This window comes from Brachycentrus maculatus, unplaced genomic scaffold, assembly GCF_059751285.1.
Source record: "Brachycentrus maculatus isolate JH-2025_06_01 unplaced genomic scaffold, ASM5975128v1 h1tg000029l, whole genome shotgun sequence".
Taxonomy (NCBI): domain Eukaryota; kingdom Metazoa; phylum Arthropoda; class Insecta; order Trichoptera; family Brachycentridae; genus Brachycentrus; species Brachycentrus maculatus.
In genome coordinates this window covers 1583982-1611245 of record NW_028280783.1, presented here as the reverse complement: position 1 = coordinate 1611245, position 27264 = coordinate 1583982, and the positions used below count along the sequence as shown (strand labels likewise).

The 27264-nt window shown below is 31.5% G+C and overlaps 3 protein-coding genes across 3 annotated transcripts; 2 read left to right on the top strand and 1 right to left on the bottom strand.

The window, feature by feature from the left end:
* Nucleotides 1-815: 815 nt before the first annotated feature.
* On the top strand, nt 816-7744 carry LOC148312928 (prostamide/prostaglandin F synthase-like). The gene is made up of 7 exons (XM_088271937.1): nt 816-930; nt 1016-1090; nt 3958-4053; nt 4200-4308; nt 4461-4589; nt 5963-6096; nt 7486-7744. The coding sequence occupies exons 2-7, from the start codon at nt 1037-1039 to the stop codon at nt 7573-7575; spliced, it is 612 nt and encodes a 203-aa protein (XP_088128063.1). The 5' UTR covers nt 816-930; nt 1016-1036; the 3' UTR covers nt 7576-7744.
* Nucleotides 7745-12030: 4286 nt separating this feature from the next.
* Nucleotides 12031-22580, bottom strand: LOC148312927 (transmembrane protein 26). Its single transcript, XM_088271790.1, has 6 exons — nt 22387-22580; nt 17273-17390; nt 16573-16729; nt 14649-14832; nt 12735-12894; nt 12031-12276 (listed from the first exon to the last, which is right to left on the bottom strand). Exons 1-6 carry the CDS (start codon nt 22578-22580, stop codon nt 12031-12033), a joined length of 1059 nt encoding a protein of 352 aa, XP_088127916.1.
* A 1339-nt stretch (nt 22581-23919) lies between these two features.
* Sdhaf3 (Succinate dehydrogenase assembly factor 3) lies at nt 23920-26092 on the top strand. Its single transcript, XM_088271924.1, has 2 exons — nt 23920-24317; nt 25424-26092. The coding sequence occupies exons 1-2, from the start codon at nt 24150-24152 to the stop codon at nt 25598-25600; spliced, it is 345 nt and encodes a 114-aa protein (XP_088128050.1). The 5' UTR covers nt 23920-24149; the 3' UTR covers nt 25601-26092.
* The last annotated feature ends 1172 nt before the right edge of the window (nt 26093-27264 follow it).

The window sequence follows — 27264 nt, the reverse complement described above, 5'->3', positions numbered from 1 at the left end:
GTCTGCTCTTTCATAAGACGAGAATGAGCTCGTTCTCCCACTGATGACGTAACGTTTCACCCTTTCAAATCGACAAAAAGAGAGCCTTTAGAGCTTTATGTTTGTTGTTTTTTTATGGGGAATTCAGGTAGCATGTTTTCGATTTTTATTTAGTTTGTTTTAAGTAAAACACACTTATTTTATTTTAATGCCAAATCATGCCATTTTAACAATAAAAATTCTGTAATATTAATAATATATATTTGTTTTAGTAAGCAGCAACTGGTAATTTGACACAAGCGCAGAAATGTGCATTGCATTAGTTTTATTTCCACACGATTTGAGGCTTTAACCCTCCCTTCACGGTGTTGTGTACCTTGTACACATTGCTTCTAATAACCATAATATCTCAATAATTATAGTAAATACAAGGCTAAGATTTCAAAGCATATTGTTTTATCATAATAGATATGTTAAAATCTATTAGACCATTATCATGTTTAACATATTCATAGAAAAATTAATTGGGAAAAAATTATGAGAAGGTATTTTTTTGCCTTCCGAACTTCTAATATTTTAAAAGATTTTAACGCACTCATCGTTACTATGTATTTACTTAATAAAATTTTAACACTTCGAAAAAAAATACTTTTCAATGTATTTTTCAATGTATTTTCGTAAAAATCACTAAATAGCCGGTTTTACAACATTGTTGTGTAATTGCGGATCGTCGTACCTACTGTTATTTGGAACTCCGCTTTCTACCATAAAGCTTTTCTATCATTATTATTATTTATTATCTTTGCATTATAAAACGTCAAACTCGGTGCAGCAGCGTTCTCAGTCCTCGAGTCTTTTTCTAGTGTATCGTGTTTAAGCGTCCTTCTTTGCATCTTTAAATTCCTTCGATATTTCGTGTTACTGATCATCGCTATTTAAGAAACTAAACAGGTTACTTGTTTTATAATATATTTATCATAATAAATAAAACAGTTTTATTTTCCAGACGTTTTTAATTGTTTGTTTTATATTTCAGCTATTCTGTAGAGATTTTAAAATGGACATCACCAAAATTGCCGCAAATCAACTCAAACCGATCATTGCAGGGAAGGTAAATAAAAAAAATTATCTTAATAAATATATTATTCGTAACCTAGACTATAATTTCAGGTTATTTGTGGTTAGTCATTCCTGCCAGTCATGAATTTTCGTGTATTTACATAACATTATTGAGCTATTTGTAGTTTTTCTGTAACATGACAACAACATAAATGACCGTTTAAATTTTTTGCTTTTATTTCATTTCGGTTAAGTTTATGTTTTGAATTATAGAAATTAAATTTTAATAATTTTTTTTTTAATATTTTTCTACGCGTTCTGCCGCCATCGTATACGATGGCGGCAGAACACGTGCCCCTATAGGGCAAGATGATAATTAAAATATTCTATATTTTACTCTTTATTTGACAAATGAAAATATATAAATCGATGATATCAAGGGGGAAAAACTTCTCTGCACCAGAATTCAAAGCTACTATTATTTATTTATCTGGGATTACAAAAATGCTTTACTCATCTAAACTGCTCGTATATGAAATGAGAAATTTACAAATCCCTGTTATGAAATTACAACTTCTCCTTTGCCCTTACTTCTCGGCAGTATGGTGTGTAATAGAACTGTATAAATCTTACAAAACGCTGTGTCAAGTGGAAATTAAGATTACCGCAACAAATATAAACAAGCGCAGTGTTCTTCCGTATAATTCTAGAATAAAACAAGTAGAATATCTGCAAACAGAAAAAGGATAGTATTTTTGTACTTTGAACAGCCATCGTATCTTCATAGCAATCATTCTCCCTTTGTTCGTCCAAAATAAATTATATACGACTGAAGATGTCTTTCAGTATGATAACTTATTAACTTTTAATATAAACATAATGCATTTGATTTATTTTGTTTCACTACACATATATATTTTTACTTTTCCCTGTCACATGTATAGTTTGCTGTTGGCAGTTATGTATTCTAAGCTAGCCATATGTATAATTTCAGTCTTCATTTGCCACTAATAAACAAACTTATTAATATCAAGTATTAATTTTCTTTATGATGACACTATTCAATGTTGAAGATATGTATTATTTTGTTATCTTTTATTACATAATTATACGACTATGTATTCAGCTTATCTTCTCATTCTTTGTTTATCATAACCAACTCTCAAATAAATTAATAAAATGGTACATATACATAGTATTTAGATATTTTTGTTTTATGATTAATAATTATTAATAATATACTATTTTATTTTGATTACATAAAATTTAACAGTCATTCTTTCCGCTTGTAAACGACTAAGATAATAAATATTTGGCTTACATTTAAACTGATGTAAATTATTTTATTAGGTTATTTTCACAAGCTACCAAATTGTTTGGCAAATAAATGAGTCCAATATATTTTGAAAAGTCTTCAAATATGTACTGCTTTATTTGTTTATTCTGCTTTACATTACTGTATACTCGTATCCATTGAAACACATGTTAAATAAATACGTGTCGCTCGCTCCTTTCAATAACGTCATATATCAAAAAACTTGATTTTTCAGGATATCGTTTTTAAAGTTTAAAAATATAATAAAATGTATTAAAAATAAATATTAAGCCACTTATTGAACTTTTTACTATGCAACAGATCTTTTTAGGTAAAACCTGAATGTTTTTTCTTCATTTGATAATATTTAGTATATTTAAAAAAATAATTAAACTACTGTTATAGGGTATTTAATCCCTTTTTCAAAATGCAAAAATAACACTTTCTGCCCTGTAGCGGGTAAATATTATGTTAAAAATATGCCGCTTTTGCTGAGATTTAGTACTTTTTCTGGGCATTCCGAAAACAAGCATAACTGAAAATTGACGATTTTTTATATATGATGTTGTTGAAAGGAGTTAGCGATGTATGTCTATATTTTGTAATAATATTTCATGTACAGAATTTCCACATAAATAATTGTCGGCAGCAAACATTGTACTGAAATAGTAGAGTTTATAATCTAAAGAACTCTCTATAAAGAAATTAGTTGGAAAAGTTTGAGGGAATGGTGATATATAAATTAGGCGTTAGCTGTGTGTTATCCATCCATATAATGAAAATAATCCTTAACTATAAAAGTAATTAGTTGATATTTGCTGGTTGTCAAAAAAAAATAGCATGGTTTTTCACAGATACTTTTCAATTCTATTTAACATTATTTTTCTTGGTCTTTCGTTTTTCCAAACTTACTTAATTTTTTCATTCCGGCGCTACAAACATACATATATCTAAACCCTGCCGCCATAAAGGCGGCATGCACAGTTTTCCCTACTTTTGGAGGGCCCCCGCAATGGCGCCAAGAAAATAAAGTTGCAATACTCAATATTTTGGATAACTTTTAAATAAAACTAAACCAATATCATATTAGTACAATCAAATACTAAGAAGTCTCGGAATTTGATTGAGTTGGTGGTACGCACATACCAAAAAACTTTCCAGTGCAAAAGGTCAACTTCACTCTTTGATATCAGTTATCACCCCCTCAAAACTGGAATATGAAACATTGATTGTAGGAAGTACACAAAGTTAAATTATCAATATTATAGTTCTTATCTAAATAGTTAAATATGTTATCTATTGGTTAATAATACTCTATTTAGATGAGATAATTAAATTGAACAAATATAAATAACTTAAAAATATGCCAGAGTTTACTATGAGTACTCCGAGATTTTGTTTTAGAAGATTACGTTTATCATAAAATTCATTTTCAAAAGATTACAAATGTGATCCATTATCAGAAATAATAGACTTATTTTTTCCATGCTTTTCTTGGATTTAAAAATAAACTCTATTTTTGTCACAGCTTATTATTTATTGGATATGAGTCTACTGGTTTTAGATTAAATAATTTTCAACATATTTCCCAAATTAATTTGCAGACTGCGTCCCTCGGAGAGCTGTGGAATAATGAATCATGTGTAGTGATATTCTTTCGTCGATGGGGCTGTACTTTCTGCCGCCTATGGGCTAAGGAGGTAAGTGACGCCTCTTCCCTTTTTGCTAATATTATCAATATCTAACTGCTCATTCCGCAATTTTGATTACTATGCTTTGAGTAAATTTTTATTCAATTTTAACACATAATTTTATCTTATAATTGATATTTTTGTTTATAATTTAGGTATCGGAGATCGCACCAATTCTGAAAAAACATAATGTCAAGTTGGTGGGTATCGGTTTTGAAGATCTTGGTGCTGATGAATTCAATGAAGGAAAGTTCTTTGATGGAGGTATGTATTTAATTTTTTTTTAAATTAACAAATCAAATAATTTGAATAGTAAATTCGCTTTATTATTTCATAGAAATTTATTTTTTCATACTAGGGGTACTAAAATATTGTATTGCTTATTTAAACATTAATACACGCTTACATTCTTTCAGATCTCTACATAAGCTCGGAAAAAAATACATACAATCTGTTGGGATTCAAAAGGTTTACATTCTTATCAGTCATGGCATCTTTACTCTGGAAGGAATCCAGAGATGCTATGTCAAAATCAAAAAAATTAGGTAAGCCAGTTTTATCTACACAATTTTATAACAAATTCTTTTTTGCATTTTTATTATTATTGAAGTATTTAATCATAAAGCGAATTACTAAAAAACATGTCCACCTACAGTATTGTAATTAACACATTGTTTGCGGGAAATGCTTAAAAGCGTCTTTTACACACTGTTAGTAGAACGGGAGATGCTAATAAGCGTTCTATTTGCTTACTTTTGGTGGAGCGCGGGATCGGGTTTGCGGTTCTAGTGATTAGTATATGACCAGTGATGCGATTCAAAATTTTCAAGAACCTGTTCGCTCTTTAGGTACTACCCCTACCCTCCTATAAAAAAATCGTTTTTACATTTATTCATTTATTTGTTTTTTATTCTTCACATAAACAGAACATTCATATAGCAACTGAGAATGCTCAATCCTCATACATACCCGCCAATTCTTCCAACTCATCATCTAACCACTTTTAAGAAATGTGTTATTAAAATCAAAATAGTTTTTTTCACCTCCTGATTAACCTATTAACAGCGTTAACTTTGTTCCTGAGAGACAGACGCACATGCGCGGCGGTTTTTCGCCGTTTTTTAAATGATTACTTTTATCACGTATTTAGTTAATAAATGATTTATTTTCCTAAACAAAAACGCTCAATGGGATTCATTGTGCCTTTTTGGTACTCTATAATACACTTGTGTCACATTATTCTTGAAATATATCGTAATATAAACAAATAAAATCGTAACATAAATAAGTCAAAGCACGCATCGTGTGTCACTCTTACCCACTGGCGATGCGCAGCGTCGAGAGTGAGACAGATATAGGGCATGATTATGGAGCGGACTAATTATCGACCTCAAGAAAAATCAGGGATCTGTTCTTTTAATTATCCTTGTGATGTTACAAATTATTAGTCAGATATTTCAACAGATGTCATAAGGCCAAGAATTGACGTATTATTTTATCCAAAGTTCCACACCATGAAAATATCCCTCCAAGTTGAACTGAGGTTCGAAACTTGGAGCAAAGTAAAAACACATACGCTTATGTCAGCCGCGTATGGGGCATGTTTTGTGAAAATACATACGGTTATGCGAGCCGCGTGGATCCGGTTAAAATCAGTTGTTTCTAAATACATCTTAATATTGCAGATTTAATAGTAATTTAGTGACACAACTTCTATCACCTCGACAGTTCTTTGATTTTTCAACAAATTTTTAATGCCCATTGTCCATTTAGAAAAAAATTACTTTGTGACATCAGGACATTAAATGACTTCATAAATTATATTTTTAGGCGAGCCCGCAAGCATTCATACACCCCAGGTCACTACTCCGTTCTTTTAAATCAGCACTAAGTAATTTTATTATTTATTTATTTTCAGGGCTTGGCGGAAACGTAAAGGGAGATGGCTTACAAAATGGCGGAGCATTGATAGTTGGAAAAGGTGGAAACCTTTTAACCCACTTTGTCCAAAATGGACCTGCAGAGCATTTGTCTAATACGGCCATATTAAAGGTATTATAATAAGGTTTTTGATCAATGAGAAATTAATGTTTTACTTAGTAAATACCACTATTTCTTAAAATCTACTGTGACACGTGTTTCGATGCATTCCGCATCATTTTCAAACATGTGACACGTGTTTCGATGCATTCCGCATCATTTTCAAACACGTGACACGTGTTTTGATGCATTCCGCATCATTTTCAAACACGTGACACGTGTTTCGATGCATTCCGCATCATACAGTGTTTGAAAATGATGCGGAATGCATCGAAACACGTGTCACAGTAGAGTTTAAGAAATAGCGGTATTTACTAAGTAAAACATTAATTAAAAATGGATAGATTTTACCACAAAGTGACTGCCGAATCAATTAATGAAATTAATGAGAAGTTTACTTTCGCACCAATAGCTAAGTAATGTGACAATATTACTTTATTTGATTCCTAGTTACTACATAATATATAAAATAGGTTCACAACGGTGTGCTGGTACCGACACTAATGTATGGAAGTGAAACATGGAACTGGCAAAGGAAGGATGAAAGCAGAGTGAACGCTGTTGAAATGCGCTCCCTTAGACGAATGTGTGGAAAATCATTGCATGACAGAATTAAAAACAAAGATATGAGAAAGGAATGTAAGGCTGAATAATGAATAATTGACAAGATTAGGAAGAGTTCTTTACGGTGGTATGGACATGTGGAGCGAATGGATAACGAGAGAATGACTAAGAAAATATATGTGGCGAATGTGAGAGGGTAAACAGAACGAGGCCGACCGAAAAAGACTTGGCACGATCAGATCAATCAGAACCTAAAATCTGGCGGTGTCAAAAGTCTGCGTAATCGGAGGGCATGTATGACTAGATGCATGGATGTGAATGAGGCGAGGAGTCTATGTCAGGACAGGAGAGTGTGGCGTTCCATCCTTTATGCTAACTATATGTATAATTTTGTTTTTAACTATATGTATAACTTCCGCCTTCGCCTCCGTAGTGTAATGGTCAGCACGCTCGGCTATCGTTCTGGAGGACCCGGGTTCGATTCCCATGGGGGGTAAGAATAAATATGAGTGATTTTTTCACTGTAATATTTATTCAATATTACCCTGGACTGGTACTTGAAGCGGATGGCTGATCACCTTTCCTTCATGTGTAAACGATCAAGATAACACTGCGTTTATATGCCGCAGTGCCCTATGCACCATTAAGGTGCGGATAAGGGTTTTATTATTATTATTATTATATGTATAATTATCAAATCCCGTCGCCAGCAGTCCGCATGCGTCAAAAACACTGGTATAAAATATGTTAATAACTGTAGAAAGCAGACATTGAGGATTTATGGTTATTACCTACCAATAGGCATATTGAATTAAATTTTGTCAAATTTATTTGCAGGCCTTAAACTTAGAGAGTGAGCTGATCAATATTGCTAAAAATGAAGAAGCAGACGTAGTGAATTCGGAAGGAGAATGTAAAAGGACTTAAGCACACATCTTTATTGTATAATTATACTTCTAAATTTTTTTTTAATATCTTAAAGAACAAATTTTAATATTTATTTTGTATTCATATCTTTGTTGAAGTTAATAGAATTTATGCCATATATTGTGTAATTAAATATTAAAATCGTTAAATATAAAAAACAATGAAAAAATTGTGTTTTATTTTATATTACATTTTTTACACCTTTACATTGAAAGCATTCACCAATACACAGTCCCAGATTTCTGTCACAAGTTATATAGATTATCAAATTTCCTTTCAACAGCTAGGAATTATCCGGTTGAAATACACAGTCTGTGTGTTTTTTTCTTGTGGATTGTGGTATTGGAAATGCATTTTTTCCTCAAGTCTTTGCTCGCTATCACTTGTGGATTCTTATCCTGGTTTATTAGTAACCTGAAAAACGTCAACTAAACTCATCAATGATTCTTTTATGCTCTATTACTCTTCCTTCGTCAGATGCACACTCTATATAAAGGATCCTGTAATAATGGATGTTTTCCGAAAACATCCTTCATCAAAGATGAAGAAGATATGGAAGTCTGGGCATTTACGGGGCTGATGACCGTCATAGGCTGGTTTAAGTGATCACTTTACACACGTGTAACATTCACCAATTCTACCCATTATTGACAACCACACTACTCAAATTCTTGGAAGTTCTATATATATGAACCAATTTAGAAACATTGTTCTTGAATCACTAAAACTTCACTAGAGACATCTATTGGTGAGATGAAAAGAAGCCTTTTATTGAGCAGAAACTCTTTTATTGGTGTGTGATTTTTATCTTGCATTCTGATTCGCAATGTCAATTTGTGTTAGAATTACTTTAACAATAGTAAATATTGATTATAATTTTGGTTTTGCTTAAAGTTGATGTGTGAGCATACAGCAAGTGTGACTCTTGAAGATAGAACTCAGAAACCAAGCGAACCAGTCCCAAAAACAACCCTTTTGGTTTCCTTCCAGGTTCGAGAGAAAAAAAAAGATCTTACATTTTAATTCGATAATATTAACAATGAAAAAAATGGGGAATGATATTCATCATGGAGTTCATAAGGAATGAATCAATGTCAAATAAGATACTGCATGGGGACCGGTAAGGGTTGTGTGTCCTTCGTGTATACAGTAGAGTCTTCATTATTCTGACATCGTTTATCTGAATTGCAATCATATGGTCCAAGGAATATGGAAAAATTCTACTTTTATCAAATTTTACATGAAAAATGCTTTTTATAAATAAAGATAGTAATAATAACAAATAATTTTACTTTGTATTTATGTTTATTATAGTTAGATGAACAGTAATAATAAATTATCTAATTTTTTCTACAAGAAACATTACAAATACATTGTACTTAAAATACTGGGTTTACTGTAGTAATATTTATCCGGGTATATATTTTTAGCATTTTCGATAAATAGAATGATGAGTTTATCAGAAAATATATTTTATTAATGATCACTCTTTTCCTTACGTAGAAAAACTGAAACAAACGTGTCAAATATGCAAAATAAAATGATTTACATAAAGCAAGTATGAATACAATGGAATAAACTGTTGTTGCTCCAATAATTTCTGTTAAATAATATTTTTGACCTTATTTATGAAATAAATCAAATAAAATATATTTTTTTAATGATCTTAATGTACATTTTTTTTATTAGCAGATTTTTTTACAATTTAATCCACCATACACAATGTTTTGAAAAAGGTCGCATTGGACAATTTCACGTATTGGAAAATTTCACACATAAGATGTACTGGCCCAACGACGATCATTAATATATTAACAAATTTAGCCATGTAATGTGGAGGAGCCTTCACCACTGCTTATGTTTATAGTTCGATGCATCTTTTGAATTCTCCGACTGGATAATTTTACACTATAGATAGAAAGCTTCATACTTTGGAATATGTGCTATAGTGCCTTTATTCAAGTCGTACAAATCGATGGAGTGCTGAAAAATATAAAGACATTTTTTTTTGCTATCAAACTCATATCTATTTACTTGCAATGTTAAGTCAAGTATTTTATAAATGGATATTGCTGTCAACTTAAAATAATAAATTATAAAAGTTTAATAAACCATCATTCGAATTCCCAAGAAAATAAAAATTTATTTTCAAAATATGTAACTACTAGGCATCCACTTATAGTCATCTTCTGACCCCTGGTCTAGTCAAACATAATGATGTCCAAAAGTATTTTCAATCCGAAAGGATTGCAACCATATACTTCATACACACTTACTAGATATACTTTTATCAGTGAATATTTCATATTATTTCTTCAATTGGTCAAAAACGTCTGACGTGAATAGAAAAAATATGCACACGCATTCCAGCAAAAATGTGAACCAATACAGTAACATCTTACACCAAAACCGTCATTCGCTTGCATCACTTGTGTCATTTTCACTGCTTGACTTCTTATTTCTTCTTCTCTGCTCGTGTTTACTTTCGTCAGACTCATTCTGGCTGATGGTTTCGATGTCGCTTTTATCTGAGTATACATCTTCTCTTTGAGATTTTGATGATTTTGTATTTTTGGATGATTTCTTATTTGAAGATGACTTTTCGTTTCGACTTTTGGAGTTTTTTTGCGGGCTTGCGTCAATTCTCTCTTTATCGGAACTTTTATTTTTAGTACTTTGGTCCTTTGACTTATTTTTTGGCTTGGAAACTGATGCTTGGGAACTGGCAGTGGAGTATCCTGTATCTTTTCTGTTATTTCGGGAACCCTTTTTTCTGGAAAAAAGAGTACATTAAGTGGTATTAATTTATTTATTGAATATAATATACCAATTCATATCAATGTTATAATTATCAAAAAAAAAAATTTTTTTTAAACATAACCAGTAATACTTTGTATGTTAAACTTTAAATGCAAACATTTATCTCTTTTTGTGTTTTTTTTTTATTCTATCCAATACATTGAGATTCGGCCAATCAATTGCATCAAAGCCTGATGTGCAATGAACGGTGTTGCCAACATATACTTCCCTTCATTGTATTTTATTTCATAATATATGTATTTATAGTATAAATAATTAACTACATTATACCTACTCTTTTCTTTAGAAATCCCACATTAAAATCATAATTTAGCTTATCAATAAATAAAAGCATTAATCGGTTAGTGAAATGAATTATAACCAAAATTATATTTGTTGCCTACGGTATTACTATATACAGTGGCTTACATTGCTTATAGGGTTCGACACATAACCAGTATCTAACCCTGCCTTACTCGTATAAAAGTATAAATAACATTTAAATTAATATTTTTACGATATAAAAAATATAAAATTATTGTAACTTAATTTTCTCTAAACCTAGGTACTTTTGACGAATGGTTTGTTTTCTTCTTAAAACACCGCTTGTCCATATAATTGATAAAATTAGTTTTTCAATAAAATAAATATATGGTTTGAAAACAAAAGAGTTATTAAAGTTAAGCGGTTAAAAAATATATATGAACAAATTTTTCAATACATTTTCTAAAAAAAAAAAGTCAAATTTTTATATATATTTTATAAACAAAAGATATTTTGCACTTTAAAAATAGTGAAAATGTATTGTGGGCATGTGAAAAAAAATATTCATGGACATAATAAAAAAAAATTATAATAATTATTACCTGCCACTTCCATCATTACCTGACCTCTTTTCATTTTCTCGCCATGTCTTGTTTAGCATAGTGAGGTCACGTATATCATCTTTATTAGTCATGATAAATGCCCTAAAATGATCCAAAGAAATTTGAATTTCAAATATTAATTTATGAAAAAAAAGTATTTATATTTTATTTTATTTTACACATGTTCATGTTAAATTAAGATTTATAAAAATTAAGGTTTACAAAACTTGTGTCCGACCCATCATGACGCATGGAATCGAAAGTAGAGCGGACACTGTTGCCACGAAAAACGCGCTTAGAGTGTCAGAAATGAAGACTCTGAGAAGCATATCAGGCAAGAGTCTTCGAGATGCCAGGATCAGGGAAATATGCGAGATCGAAGATGTCATTAGGTGAGGAAGGCAACGAAGGAGACAATGGTATGCGCATGTGAGGAGAATGGAACCATCCAGACTCCCCCACATCCCACTGTACGGCCAACCCCACGGCAGACGACTCCAGGGCAGACCACCAAAGAGATGGGTCGATAGCTGGGAATCGACATCGCAGGAGGCTAATCTCTCTTAAAAACAGACCACAAGGCCTACAACAAGATGAAGAAGAAGAAGAAGAAGACATGTTCATGATCAACCAATAATGCATAGAACACCGGATTGGATTGATACACTGTTATATTAATAGTATTTTTGTCTTCAACCGGAAGCAACAATGCAAGCCTAGCTTTGATAATTTGATAATGTTTTCTGTTACGCAAATCAACCAATTTGATATAAGATTTTAATCTCTAATGTTACCTCAGTTTAATATTCTTTTTTTTGTTCAGTTTGTGTATGTCGTCTGGGTTTGAAATAATTGCGATGTTGCCAATTTCCAAGTCAGAATCTGCCATCTTCACTTTCTGTCTGTGCTTAGGGCACCTGCTATGTCCTGCTTTGCCTTCAATGTTTCTTTTACCCTCAACTCTCTTGGTTGCCATTCCGCTTTTCTCAGTTTCTGAGTGCACTACGTACAATCGGTATATTTGCAGAAGAATTACCTAAAAAAATTTTTTTTTAATTTTTATCTCAAACCTATTATTAAGTATCATTTCTATCAATTTACAATCTCAATTGAGTCAGTTAAACTTTAAAACATCCTGTACAGTCAACCCGTATGACAAGTTTTTGTATTCTGCAATCGCATAAGTTTTTATCATGAAGTTATTATCAAATACTTATACATGTTGGGGCTTATTTTATAACGTTTTGAGTGTGTCCAAATACTTGTTCACAAAATCTGGATTATCTCCAATTACAGGAGTTATTTTCATATTATTTTTTGACATCTCATCACAGATTAAGAAGAACATGGAAGTCTGGGCATTTACCGGGCTGACGACCCACTCAATATGTTGTAAATAAATTATCTGGTCAAATTATAAGCTTAAATAATACTTATTTTATATATTTTTTCATCAAATACAATTATTTGTTTTTATTTCATTTATGTTCTTACCAATGTGTTTTTGCAAGTGAAGAAGACATTCATATAGCTGACGATGCGGTAATGGACAATGATGAGAAGCCGGAATGCGAGGAACGGAGCATCCTGGAGAGCTATATTCATCATGATAGCACAGACGTCGATGGAACAACAGCATGTTTCAGTTGTACCACTAAAACAAAATTTCCATACCAAGAATTGTAACATATGTATTGGAACCAAATTTGGTAATCTCAAATCTGTCATATCCTACATATTGACATGGAATATATGAAAATCCATCGCTTTTAAAATTATTCCATCTTGTGAGCCATAGTCAACAACAAAAAGATCTCACAATTTTTCTATTTCTTTATATTTGTGAGTCCTGTTGGATTTTTTTCAGCTGTGATTTATTATGGAGCGATATATATGTAACACCAACAAAAAAGCAGACTAAAATACATTAAAAAAACTCAGCTATTTTGCAATCAAGGTTTCATAGATGTGTGAATCATTTTAAAATTTGTCAATATCATGTAGTCTCTTGGCCACCACCAGACTAAACTGATTTCATTTGGAGATTTATTTTTATTTTATTTACCCTTTTATATGCATTATTTTTAGGAATAAAAATAGTAGAAAATGATAATAAAAGTTTAGAAAACTATGAATAGATTTATAAAGACATGTAAAAAGTATTTAAAAAATACATTTCCCGTGATTAAGAAAATACTTTTGTATTTTTTTTATTGAAGAGAATTAGTAACTATGTTTTTAATACGAAAATGCAATGTGTATCTTTTTTCGAATAGTAAATTTGATTTTATGCTAGTTATTTTTTTTTCGTTAAAAATGCATGGGTATACAAATAAAAACAATTTTTAATGCCACGGTAGATGGGTGCAAAATATTTATTTATATATATATATATATATATATATATATATATATATATATATATATATATATATATATATATATATATATATATATATATATATATATATATATATATATATATATATATATATATATATATATATATATATATATATATATATATATATATATATATATATATATATATATATATATATATATATATTTATATATATATATTTTATGTGATAATTTAATAAATTAAATGTTTTATAATATTCGCCTAAATGAGATACAAAATCGCTCAAATTATTCCACTTTAAATCTGTCGCACAAGTCGCTACTGAAATATTTCTTTTACTTTTCATTATTAACATTATTGTCCAACATATGGGTTTCTTTTTACCTTTTTGTTACAAGTCATAATTAATTAAAAATCGCTGATTTATATATGGAGTAAGTGTACTGTTTAAAAAATAGTACTTTTTTTAAGAGAATGAGCTATGAGGAAAGGACGTTACATTTATATGGGAAAGTAAATAGAAGAGGAACATTTCTTGAATGTTTTCCGCAGGTACTTTATGGGACTTTTTATGAACTTTATAAAATTAATTAACTTTGTTTTTACCACTTTTTTTATTAATACAATTTAACCTACCGATTTCGACATGAACCTTGTCATCTTCAGGGTTTCTTTAATTCAAAAACATTAAAATACTCTCACAAAAAACTTCGACACACTCCGTTAAAATCCTAAATGTTATTTTTTAACTTTTTATTATTCAAATTGTATTAATAAAAAAGTGGTGAAAACAAAGTTAATTAATTTTATAAAGAAGAGGAACAGTTTGTACCATGAGGAAAATGAGAATAGCATCAGCAGACTGGTTGTGTAAGTTGTACACTTTTGATGTGCGTGGTACCATGTAATTATGGAATATTTCTTGGACAAATAAACAATATTGGAAAATACATGATACACCACAACTGTAAATAACAAATCCCCAAATATTGTAATTTATTATGTAAATACTTATAAGTTGGATTAATATAAAGATAACATACGTTTTCCCTATGCTGCCATTGGCACTGACCCTGGATTTCCTCGACTTTGTAGCAGTTAGGACCACGGTGAACTGTAACAAACTCCATGACCAAATCGCTAATGTTAACAAAACTAACAGAGGTTCTGACACGATTTTGTCATCTTTAAAAGAATCAAAGAACTCGATGATGTCAGCTGCTGTGCCTGAAAAAAATATTTACCATTATAACCATTCTTCTTGTTGAATATTATTTCATTCATATGTTTGATAGTTTGTTTTTTTGTCCTGTAATCTAGTACTACTACTACTACCATCACGACGTTTCCCTACAGGGGTAGGCAGAAAGGATGGAACGCCACACTCTTCTGTCCTGACATACACTCCTCGCCTCCTTCACATCCATACATATAGTCATACATGCCCTCCGATTACTCAGACTTTTGACACCGCCAGATTTTAGGTTCTGATTGATCTGATCGTGCCAAGTCTTTTTCGGTCATTCTCGTTCTGTTTTCCCTCTCACATTCGCCACATTTATTTTCTTAGTCATTCTCTTGTTATCCATTCGCTCCACATGTCCATACCACCGTAAAGAACTCTTCCTAATCTTCTCAATTATTCCTTGTTCAGCCTTACAATCCTTTCTTATATCTTCGTTTTTAATTCTGTAATCTAGTAATATTCTTTATTCATTTTGCATATTACAAAATATTCAGAACAGGTTCATTATATCCTAACATATATTTAAGGGGTTTTGGTGTCCCAATTTTCAGATTACTTTCTACAAAGAAAATTCATTAGTACTGCAGAAGGAGTGTTGAAATAGAAATCACTTCAGCAGTTGTACACTAAAATACAATCCTTCCTCATTTCGCATTCCGTCGTTTCATACATCAATTATAACTATTTAATTCACCCAAAGATCCCCAGAAATCAATAATTATCATTCTGATTAGATTCTCAGATAAGTACAGTAAGATCTGCTGAACGCTATTTCAGTGTTACGCAGTAGAATTAGGGTTCCCCGAAAACGACCGCGATTTATTTCTTTGATTGCTCCTATACAAGCGATGTTTTCACGAATGCACAACATGCGTTTTATCCCTAACTAAAACTAAAATTAGAGAAAGCGATTATACGATATTCTTCTTCGTATAACTAAGGCATAGGTAAACTATACCTACAAAGTTTTAAAATCATTTTAAAAACAAACTCTAGTTTTTTTTTAATGAAAAACCCCAAAATGCAACTGAAATTTACTTTCTACGGCTGCAATGTTTTGGTAGTAGAGGGGTCAATAGAATGGACAAAAATCACGATGTGTGATTATCGGCTAATAAATAAATATGAAAAATCACAAGACTATCGGTGACTTTCTTATTGAAATTTGTAGAGAACTAAGGGAGATATAAAGGTTTAAACTTTAGATATTTGAATAAAACGAAAAACGTGCGTTCGCATACGTCATCAAATTTCCGTCATCGAACGTTTTATGACATATGGTTTGTTGTCTATGGTTTATAAAGCTGTAATAGTAGTAGTATGGATTGTTTGTTTACCACCACACTACCATTTGTGTTATACAAATATGAGGTGAGGGTGGACCGTAGACATCAACAAATAGAGCCGCCAATAATTTAGCAATGACACCAACATTAAAATAACTCCATCGTTTCTTTGACGTCATTCATTGCCAACATACAAAAATAACGTTTTTTCGAAGGCGAATTTTCCAAAAGAAAATGATGAATGAAAATATTAATTAAAAACAGGCCACAAGGCCTACAACAAGATGAAGAAGAAGAATTAAGAATTATATCAGCTGTTATAAATACGAAACGAGTCTAATACAATCCTTTACAGGTTAAGTGTGTTAAATTAGATATTCCTCCCGTCTGACAAAGATCTATTATCAGAGCGTGTATAAGTACAAAATATTTTACCAATATACACGAGAAGCAATTGGCTGAGTTGGTCTCTCGTCAAGTCACCTTTGGGGAGTAACCATCGTCCCACTATCAGTGTAAGCATCAGAAATTGTTCAATGAGAGTAACCCACGTTTCAGTGCTAAATGGTATATCCGGAAGATGAATTTTACCCTGAAAATAAAATTACAATATCAACACCTAAAACTTAATGTGAAGCTCATATTATATGTTTATAAACGCTATAAAGGTACATCATTTTCTGAGTAAAAATGGCTTTGGTTTTTATTTTTTAAATAAGTGGTAGTGTATTAATTTTGATATGTTACAGCGATTGGATGTTTTGCGTTAAGACCCGAATTTCGCCAAGATCGTCCGACAATTTGGACACGCCCTTTAAAGTTTGTATTATAAAGCTCAGTATTTCAAAAAATGAAAAAGAAATGCTGTTCACTTTCTTGCCTTCAAAAACTCTTTTAAAAATATTAATACAAACAATTTAACGATTTTTTTTAGAATCTCTCATCTTCTACGCATAATGAGATTAAAAATAAAACATATCTTCACTAAAGAAGATCCAGTTAAAATCTTGAACAATCCAACGAACTGGAGTGAACCGGAACTCCTCATGTTCCACTGCGAGGGGTGAAATTTCCTTACTACGATAATTCTTACCCCCAGCATCTTACTCAGATCCTTGAGGTCGACTCCCGCCGCTGCCGTGATGTTGAAGTGTTCCTCTCTCGCTTGGAGACGCTTCTCCACTTTGTGCAGTTCCAGGAGCCATATCGCCGGCACCACACTTCCCAAGTAAATGAACACAGATGGACAGAACCTGAAATGCGAACCCAGAATGTGAAAAACAGATCCCCAGTCAGATAAAGGGTACAGTCTCAACACATGGAAAAGTTGTTCTTTCAGCACAAGGTAGACAATAATTCGGATTTTTTAAGACAATACTTTATTCACGATGAAATTGAAAATCATAGAAATAAAGGCAAAAGCAAGGTTTGAAATGATCTGAAGCTAGCAGATGGAAAAGCGGCGCGGTTTATGATTTTATTCCATTATTTTTTGACATCTCGTCAAAGATGGAGAAGAATGTGGAAGTCTGGGCATTTACGGGGCTGACGACCGTCAAAGGCTCGTTTAAGTGATCACTTTACACACTTGTAACATTCACCAATTCTACCCAAATTTTATTCCATCATTGAATGCTCCGGTTTGTGAAATTCTCATAAATATACCTCCAGGATAAAAAACTATTTATTTAAAATATTGTTCACTTCGGTTCGTATTTTTTTCGTTTCGAGATAATTTTTTCATGTTTCAATTTGCTTCAATCGTTATTATTATCCTTTTTAAATTGGGGAACAAATTAAGACAAAAAACCTTAGCGGGGAAATGGCGTAACTGTTGTAGTAGTAGTAGAAAAAATGCTGGTTACCAAGCTAGAATAGGTTTTATGGTTTTAACGTTTAAAAATAAAAGTTGGAAAATAGGTCGTTCAAATCTGAAAATCACTGCACAAGGTCGTGACAAGTCCAAGAGAATATCAGAAAAATTACACAGAAAAATGGAACATCCCAAGGCCCGCCTGTTACACCAAATAGCCCTAATGGTTGCAATTTCCTCAGGAAACGAATGTCGTTCACCGACAAATGATTGGTATTCTAAACGACTCGATAAAAGGTTTAGCGATCATCCCTCTAGCAGTGTTGTGGAGCTGAAATTTGTTTACTCACTGGAAAATATGATCGGTCTACTCTATACAATAACATCGAAGAGAAAGGCCGGTGTTTGTTCAAAAGTGACATCATCCAAAAGCAAAGGGTGTTTTTGATTCAGGAATATATATGTAACATCGCTAATATAATTTTTTGCCAAAAAAATATATTTTATCGACCAAGTAACTCTAAAATCTAGGGGTAGGTTGAGAGAATAGAACGCTATACTAATCCTTATTTGCGCACAATATTCGCCGCTTTCACAATCATGCATCTTGTCATACACATATGTCGATTATTCCAACTCCTGATCTGACCACTTTCAAATTGTGAAATACTTAATCATGTCTAGTTTTCCTTGGTCTTTCTGTGTTTCTATTACCATCCACATTTGCCGCATAAATTTATTTTACTATCCTTTCTTCAGTCATTCGAGTCACATGTCCAAACCATCTCAACACAACTTTCTTAACTTTATCCATAATGCTTATCTCAGCCATGCATTATTTTCTTATTTCAATTCGAATATCTAGCATACAACGTTTTGCCGAACACTCGCCTGAGAAAACACATTTCGACTGCATTCAGTCTACTTTCATCCTTTTATTGCCAACTCCATGCCTCTTTTCCATATAATAGGGTTTGAACTAGGACATCATTGTGTACTGCCAGTTTAGATTTCGCTGATAGGGTTTTACTTTTGCTTTAAGTGAATTCAATGCTCCATTCGCTTTTTTCCAGCATTCACTCTCCTTTCTATATCATTATCAATCTTTACATCTCTAGAAGACATACTTCCCAAATATACAAAATCATCTACTACTACAGTACTACCTCTCATAACGAGCACCTCTCATAAAGAGTAATTCGCATAACGAGCAAAAATAAAAGTGAAAAAGTTGCTCCCCTAACAAGCGAGATTTCGCATAAAGAGTTACAGAGACAGGGCAAGTTCCCTTTTCTCGTCATTCACTTGTGAGCTTGGTCAAAACAAAAATGTTTCGTTTAACGAGTGTTTCGCCTAACGAGAATCTTACGATTCTGCAATGAATTGTGCTCGTTATGAGAGGTTTCACTGTATTTTACATCCAAATATTGAAGCACTATAAATTTCCATGTTTTACTACTTACTACCATATTTCTTACTATCATAAATATTTTTTTAAATCTTATTTCTAACTGACTCTTTTTATTTAACATAAATTATATACCTTTTAAGATATTCCAGGTTAGTTATTCTAAAAAATATTCTTAAGGATAGATTATTTGTGTCGCCTATTTTCAAAATGCGCCAGATCCATGTAAGTCGATTTTACAAAAAATGAAAAATTCACAGGGTAACATTTATGTTTCAAAAATGTGTCTATCTTTAGAAAAAATATTATGTAACAGAGAATTTTCCCATTTGTTGGAATTTTTTTCAGTATTTAAAAAAAAACACGAGACACAAACCGATAACGACGTCATCTTAATTTTTGACCTACCTATGAGAGCGGGGGCTCTCTGATTGGCCGATATGAGTCAGAAGGCAAGTTTCATGAATATAGCGGAATTTGAAATACAAAGCTGTTTTTAAGTATTTTTTAGAAGGGTTTTCATGTATATAAATAATTCAAACAATAAAACCCACAATTGGCATTCCGATAGAGTATTTATTTTAAAATCTTATAAAATTGGATCTGGCGGATTTTGAAAGTAGGCGACACATTTATTCCATATCACAATTTTATTTGGGCGAGTATAGTATTGCAAGGCCGAATGAATATAAAGAAAGGCCGAATGACATTACGGCGGCTTGTTAAAATATCGACAAATGGCGTGAAAATTTCTCTCTCGTTTGGACGATTCCAAGGGATATCATGGTATAAGGCGAAAATAATTTATTCTCCTACTAATATAAAAAAGTTTTAAAATTAAATGTGAAATGGCTTCATTTAAATATTGTAGCGCGATATAGAGATTTAATAGTTTCATTCAACGATTTTATTAAAATAAATTTACAATGGAACCTCGAGTTATGAACTTATTCCGTTCAGTAAAACCACCCGTAAACCGGAAATTTTCTAACATTTTGAGTGTGTACACAAATCTGGATTATCTCCAATTACAGGAGTTATTTTTATCATATTATTTTTTTACATCTCAACATAGATGAAGAAGAATATGGAAGTCTAAGTCTTCGTCTCACCAATAGATGTCACTAGTGAAAATTCTAGTGATTCTTGTACAATGTTTCAAAATTGGATCATACATATAGAACTTCCAAGAATTTGAGTGGTGTGGTTATCAATCATGGGTAGAATTGGTGAATGTTACAGTGTGTGAACACTAGCCTATGACGATTTTAAGACCCGTAAATGCCCAGAATATAATTTCAATTTCAATTTCAATTGATTTATTTTTAATTAACATATACATAACAAACTATAAAATTTAAAGCGTATACATCAAATACATACAAAAATCGAAAATATGCAAGAACTATTGCTAAAGGTATAGAAGAATCCCTCTTCGGAAAACTCCTTCAGACACATGGAACAGATCAATATCCAATGAGATATTGTTCAACATAGCGGTAGGTCTTCCTACAGGCATAACCATCGGCAGGTTGGTCCTGTGTATAGGAATGTGAAACAATCTATGCCGACGCTGTCTTAGGTAACTATCGGGAACATACAGACCAATGTTCCTGATAAATTCAGGATTATCGATCATATCGCGCACCAATCGATAAAAATGCGTAATCAAATACACATTCCTTCTGGTCTCTAAACTATTGTAGCCAAGCATACCCTGGAGAAACTCGGTCGGGTAGAGCCAAGGATAATAGCCGTACTCTCTCATGTAGAGATACCTCAGAAACTTCTTTTGGACTTTCTCTAACATAAGAGAGTACTTAAGCTCGTGTGGCACCCAAATCATCGAGCCACTCTCGAGTCTACTTCGATTATATTCTTCTTCATCTATTTTACGATGTCCAAAAATAGTACGGAAATTTCCTTATAAGAAACAATTTAAAATGGAATAATCCGTTTCGCCCCTCATGAAAATGACCACATAAATCCGAATGGTTTTTTTTTTCGTCTAATAACAAAAAAGCTATAAAGATGATTGTGTGGAATGGAACTCCTCTTAATGAATGATTACTTGAAGCTGATCAACCTTCTGCATCACTTAAATCGTCTCCATTGAGGTTTGATTAATTCCTGGATTTTATAATGAATTGTGCATTGGACAAAGTATTATTATTGAAATTTGTGACGCGAAGAAAAATTTCTTCAGATTCTATTTTTTAATCTTATTCCATTTTTTGTCACCCAGTGAGAGGATGTTTCTGCCAGTGTCACGTCTTATTTTTATTTACAAACGAAATAATAATAACAATCAATACAATTTTCATAGTTAGGTGTGTTTAGCTTACGATTTTAGAAATTATTACCGAATTAGGTTCAGAAAGAAGGGTGGATACTTGGGTGGGGAGTTGGGTTTTTTTAAATAAAAAATTAATAGCAATTTCCAACTTAAACAAGATAGTACGCGCAGTGGTATGTAACCCACGTGGTATGATGTTTATGTACAAACAGTTTTCTGTCATTAATTTTTTTATTAATATTGTAAAATAAGCACGAGAATTTTATGCATATATATAAATATATATATATATATATATATATATATATATATATATATATATATATATATATATATATATATATATATATATATATATATATATATATATATATATATATATATATATATATATATTTATGTATATATATATATATATATATATATATATATATATATATATATATATATATATATATATATATATATATATATATATATATATATATATATATATATATATATATATATATATATATATATATATATATATATATATATATATATATATATATATATATATATATATATATATATATATACATATTAATTAATAAAGACAGTAAACATGTGAAAATAAAAACTGGTATGTGGCGTATTCAATTTCGGGAAGAGATTTTCGGGTTTTGAAAAACTTTTTTAACCTCATAAAATCAACATAAATATATTAATAATTCCCTCCAAATTACTCACCATTTCCACTCTTGATTTTCCTTTATCGTGAGAGTAAAAACTCCTTCCATGAACAACAGGAAAGTAGGCAATGCTAAATACCAGTAATTCTTATTCGCTTTAAATATTGTTACCTGCCAAATCGCAACTACACCGTGGCAAGCGAAAACCAACCGAGTTATTATGGCTTTCACGGTTGCCATAAACTTTGCCATTTTTCAAAATGAATTTTGATTTTCGCGAGAACGAAGCAGCGCCTCGCTCAAACAAACTAACGACACTGAGCTCCACTGGGCTGCTTCGCTGCCGTGGACAGCTTACCCCGTAAAAATAGAGATCTAGACATCTATAGTCGTTTACCATTCCCCTTACTAAATCTACCAACACCCCATCCACCCCGTATTCCAGTATTGTGATGCCAACTCTTGGCAAAATCAGAAAAGTGTACACATTCCCCCTACAGAGACTTCTCTCAAGAAACTACGGATATGTAAACTATACGTATTTCTAGTCTTGACTCTGCAATCTTCGGCATATTAAGTTGTTCTCGTTTTCGTTTCGACATTTCTTTGACATGAGAAATTTCACGTTTTGAATTTTATGTTTTTTCTCCACAGTGTGATAAAATTCCATTTGATCGTGACACTAATTTGCTCACATCTTCCCATGATTTATACGAGTTTGTGATGTTTACGTTAACGCAAGTAAAACAAGACTAATATGATATTTTAAACTTTAAACATTGTAGAAAAAATAAAAATAATTTATAAAATCCTCAGGGTTTCTCAGAAGAGGAGTTCAATAAAGTCAAAGTTGCGGTAACAGATAATAAAATGGTTTTCGCGTCTACCGGTGTATACATGTACATACACTCAGTGGCAGATTTCTTCAGTGCAATTGGAAGGGGTGATTGATATTAGCGATATTTTCATTATAATACCTTGGTATCTGAAGCTTAGGTACTCACCTTGCCTTTATGAGATCAATATTGTATCCAATACGCCATTTATTGAGGATAAGATGCAGGAGATAAATAAGAAATATAACAACAATGTAATTATTTTTCTTAATATAATATTTATTCGAAAAAATCTTAGTTTTTGGTATCGGTGTGATGATTACTTGCCACTAAAAGTCGTATTTTAGGTGTCGGCAGTAATGCCGTATTTTTTTATTGTAATAACCATTCCCGCCTTTGCAGTGTTTTGTTTAGAAATATGTAAATGTATTATATATGTACATGTATGTGTAAAATATATGTTTTAGGTATATGGTAAGATAATAAACATTTACTGTAATATTTATCACCCTGAACTGGTACCTAAAGCGTGGTATTGATCACCTTGCCCCCATTTTATTCACGATCAATATATTAATGCGTCTCAGTACGATGCAGTACCTTATGCACACTGGCATATATGTACAGATAAGGATAAGATGAAGAAAAAAAAACATGTAGGTAGGTACGTTTCAAAAGAACGTACCTACGGTGAATTTTTAAGAGTACCTACGTAGTTAGTAATTTTGTATTGTGACCGATCTATATTTACTACTATGGTACAATACTGTACTAATCAACATAACCTCAAAATATTTGACAATTGGTGTTTACCACTCATTACCGCTCTTCTCAGTGTTTTCGATCAGTGAATGGTCCGTAGCATGCAATTAGTTTGTCAGTTTGTCTGTGAGCATAGCAATTAACAGCGCATAACATTTACATTAATTCTTTATACTTATCCAAAGGAAATAATTTACAATTTGATATACCAACCGAATAAGTCATGGAGCGAGTTCAACATGTAAGAAAATTATATAAAACTATCTTACGATTACACAGAAGTCTTCCAGAAGAATTGAGAGCGCTTGGAAATGAATATGCCAGAGAAGAGTTTAAAAGACATAAGAAATGCACGGAGCCAGAAGCAGTCATGTTTCTAAATGAATGGACGGTAAGTGAAATTCGCGCCTTTACGATTAGCTGAAATGTTAAAATTACACATGGTAGGGCTAGGAATTGATGACTTTGAATGCTCTTCCAATTTGTGAGATTATCAATAATATTGCGACAGAAAAAAATTTAAGCAGTTTTTTTCTTATGTGTTAAATGAATTGTAAAAAGCAGCACTGGTCTAAATGAATTGGATCTAAAAATAGACGCTCCTTTTGATGCTCCCAACAAGTTTTATGTGAAATGAAACACATGAGTTACATCATATCGACGTGCCCTACGTAAAGTGCTCTAACTACATTTTTTGTAAATTTTGAGATATTTGGTGTACGTTATCAACAGACCGTTATCTAAAAAAAAAATTACGCCTAGTCTTCAGGCGTATAAGACGCTATCAACATCGAATTTTCGAAATGAACTGAACTCTTAAAACGCCAACTACTTAATTTTGACAAAGCATGAAGTTTTAAAACGATTTAATACATTATTTTATCGTGTTTTTGAATCTATAATACTAGTTTAGAATTTCAGATAAAACCGTTAATTATTAAAAAAAATCTTCTAAGGATAGAGTACTTTACGTAGGGGCCGTCGATATTATTTGTCTTTTTTTTATAGTGAATATTATTTCTAAGTTATATGAAACTTTTTAAATATTTAAATTCATTTTTATTCTACCTTAAGTCCTGAAGAAAGCGTAAATAACCAAACAGATAATTTTTTTGGGAAAAAGTATTGCAAACTGAAATTTATTCCCTGGTCCCTTTTGACTGTGACTGCCAATCAACAAAAAATAAAGCCATTTGTTATCTACCCAAGCTCCTTTGCATAACCGTCAAAATATTTTGAATTTTGTTAAGTGGATAGTGTTTTAGTATTAATTGAAACCGGTAGACATTATAATAAAGTTATATAATAATAAAATAAGTATAGTGATTTTCAAACAAAGCTACATTTTAATTATATTTTAATTATGAAATTTATTGCGTGGTTCCCATTGAAGTCTGAAAACGATAATACCTTAAAGATTCATATATTATAGTATTGTTATATTTCTGAGGTTATTATATGGTTGTTATTTGTATGTAATCTATTGATTTTTTCCAGGACTATGCCATCGATTTGCGAAGTCAGTTTTCCATCAAGAAAATGAACCCTCAAATTGCTAATTCAAATCAATTTGGAAAAGACTTGGATCCACAGTTACTTGAATACATGAGAGATGAACAAATAGCTCAGTTATATGAATTGATGAAGGCAACCAAAGAAAAATCTCATACTTGATACGTGGAACATTTTTACGTTATAAATTAAACAAACATAAATCATTTGAATCTTTCAAAACCATATTTTAAGTAGTTGGATAAAAACTTGATTTGTTTAGATATACCTGGACAAATTTATCAGTATAATTATTAAGTAAACCTTGACATTTTTTTCATACAAAACTGATTTTCCTTATGCAAAAATTTACAAAACGATTTTCTTTTAGTTCCAACGTAAAACATATTACAAATAAGTTTAACAAAGTATATTAGTTGTGCTTTCTTGTGCGATTTCTCAAAAATTGTTTTTGATTATTTTTATTATTGACCTCAAGAAATATCACTAATTTTGTTGTATTATTTTTTTTTCAATCTATGATTGTTTTTATAGTATTAACATTTAAGACTGCTAGTTTTTTCCAAAACGCAAAAACTTATTTAGTTGTAGTAGAATTGGGTATTAACAGATTTTTCAGTATTATTTATTAAGAATAAAACAAAAAATAAAATATAAGTGTTTTTATTTTCATTCATGTCTAAAGGTGGAGACTGACCGAAGCATTTCGTCCTAACATAACGTCGTAATATCGCTCGCGGCGAGCATCACCGAGCATCCGAAACTATGGATGGAGCGCTCGGCTCAGTGTACTGACTGCCTGAATGCTCGCATCGTAACGTGTTACGTTACGACGAAATACTCCGGTCAGTCTCCACCTTAAAATTAATCTATGTGGAGCATATTGTAGTTATACATATACATATTTATAACAAGGTATGGTAAATGAAAATTTACTTAACTTTTATATTTTTCAAAATTCATTTGAAAAAAATCCCTGCTACTGGCACTAATTAGCACACATATCCAACTGGCAAATTGTGTTTTTAAAAAAGGTATTATTGAAAAATATATGAAAATATGTTGACACTAAATCCTATTACTTTTAACAATTTCAGTTCGAGTTAAATCTCATATAAAAATAAGAGGGGATAAATGGATAATGGAAGTGGGTAGACCTTAAATAGATTGCATCATTCGACCATGACGTATTTGATTGAATGTCATAAACAATTTTTTTCATATAATTTTGTAAAATATGCCCTCGGCGTGGGAAAGTTCTTTTTTATTTATTATTTATTTCATCATACACATAATTAGCAAGGGTGATTCTTCTCTCGGTGATCCAGAGACTGACAATGTGTCAGGGCCAGCTTACGGGATCCCAGGGGCAAGCAAAGTGAAGTAGAGGAAAATTCAAGCTCAGCTGACACCAACAGTCTACAAAGACGATAAGTTAGGATGGAGCCAGGAAGAAGATACACATTTACTACAAGTTTATACATATTTTGTATTTGACGTAATAATATTTATTATGTGTGATGAAATAAAAATAAAAATAAAACAATCATCCGAGATACATTGAGTTCCAATATTCAAATCAATTTATTAATCCATACAACATTTTGAGTGTGTCCAAATACTTGTTCACAAAATCTGGATTATCTCCAATTAGATGAGTTATTTTCCAAGAATTTGAGTAGTGTGGTTGTCAATAATGGGTAGAATTGGTGAATGTTACACATGTGTAAAGTTATCACTTAAACCAGCCTATGACAGTCGTCAGCCCCGTAAATGCCCAGACTTCCATATTCTTCTTCATCTTTGATGAGATGTCAAAAAATAAT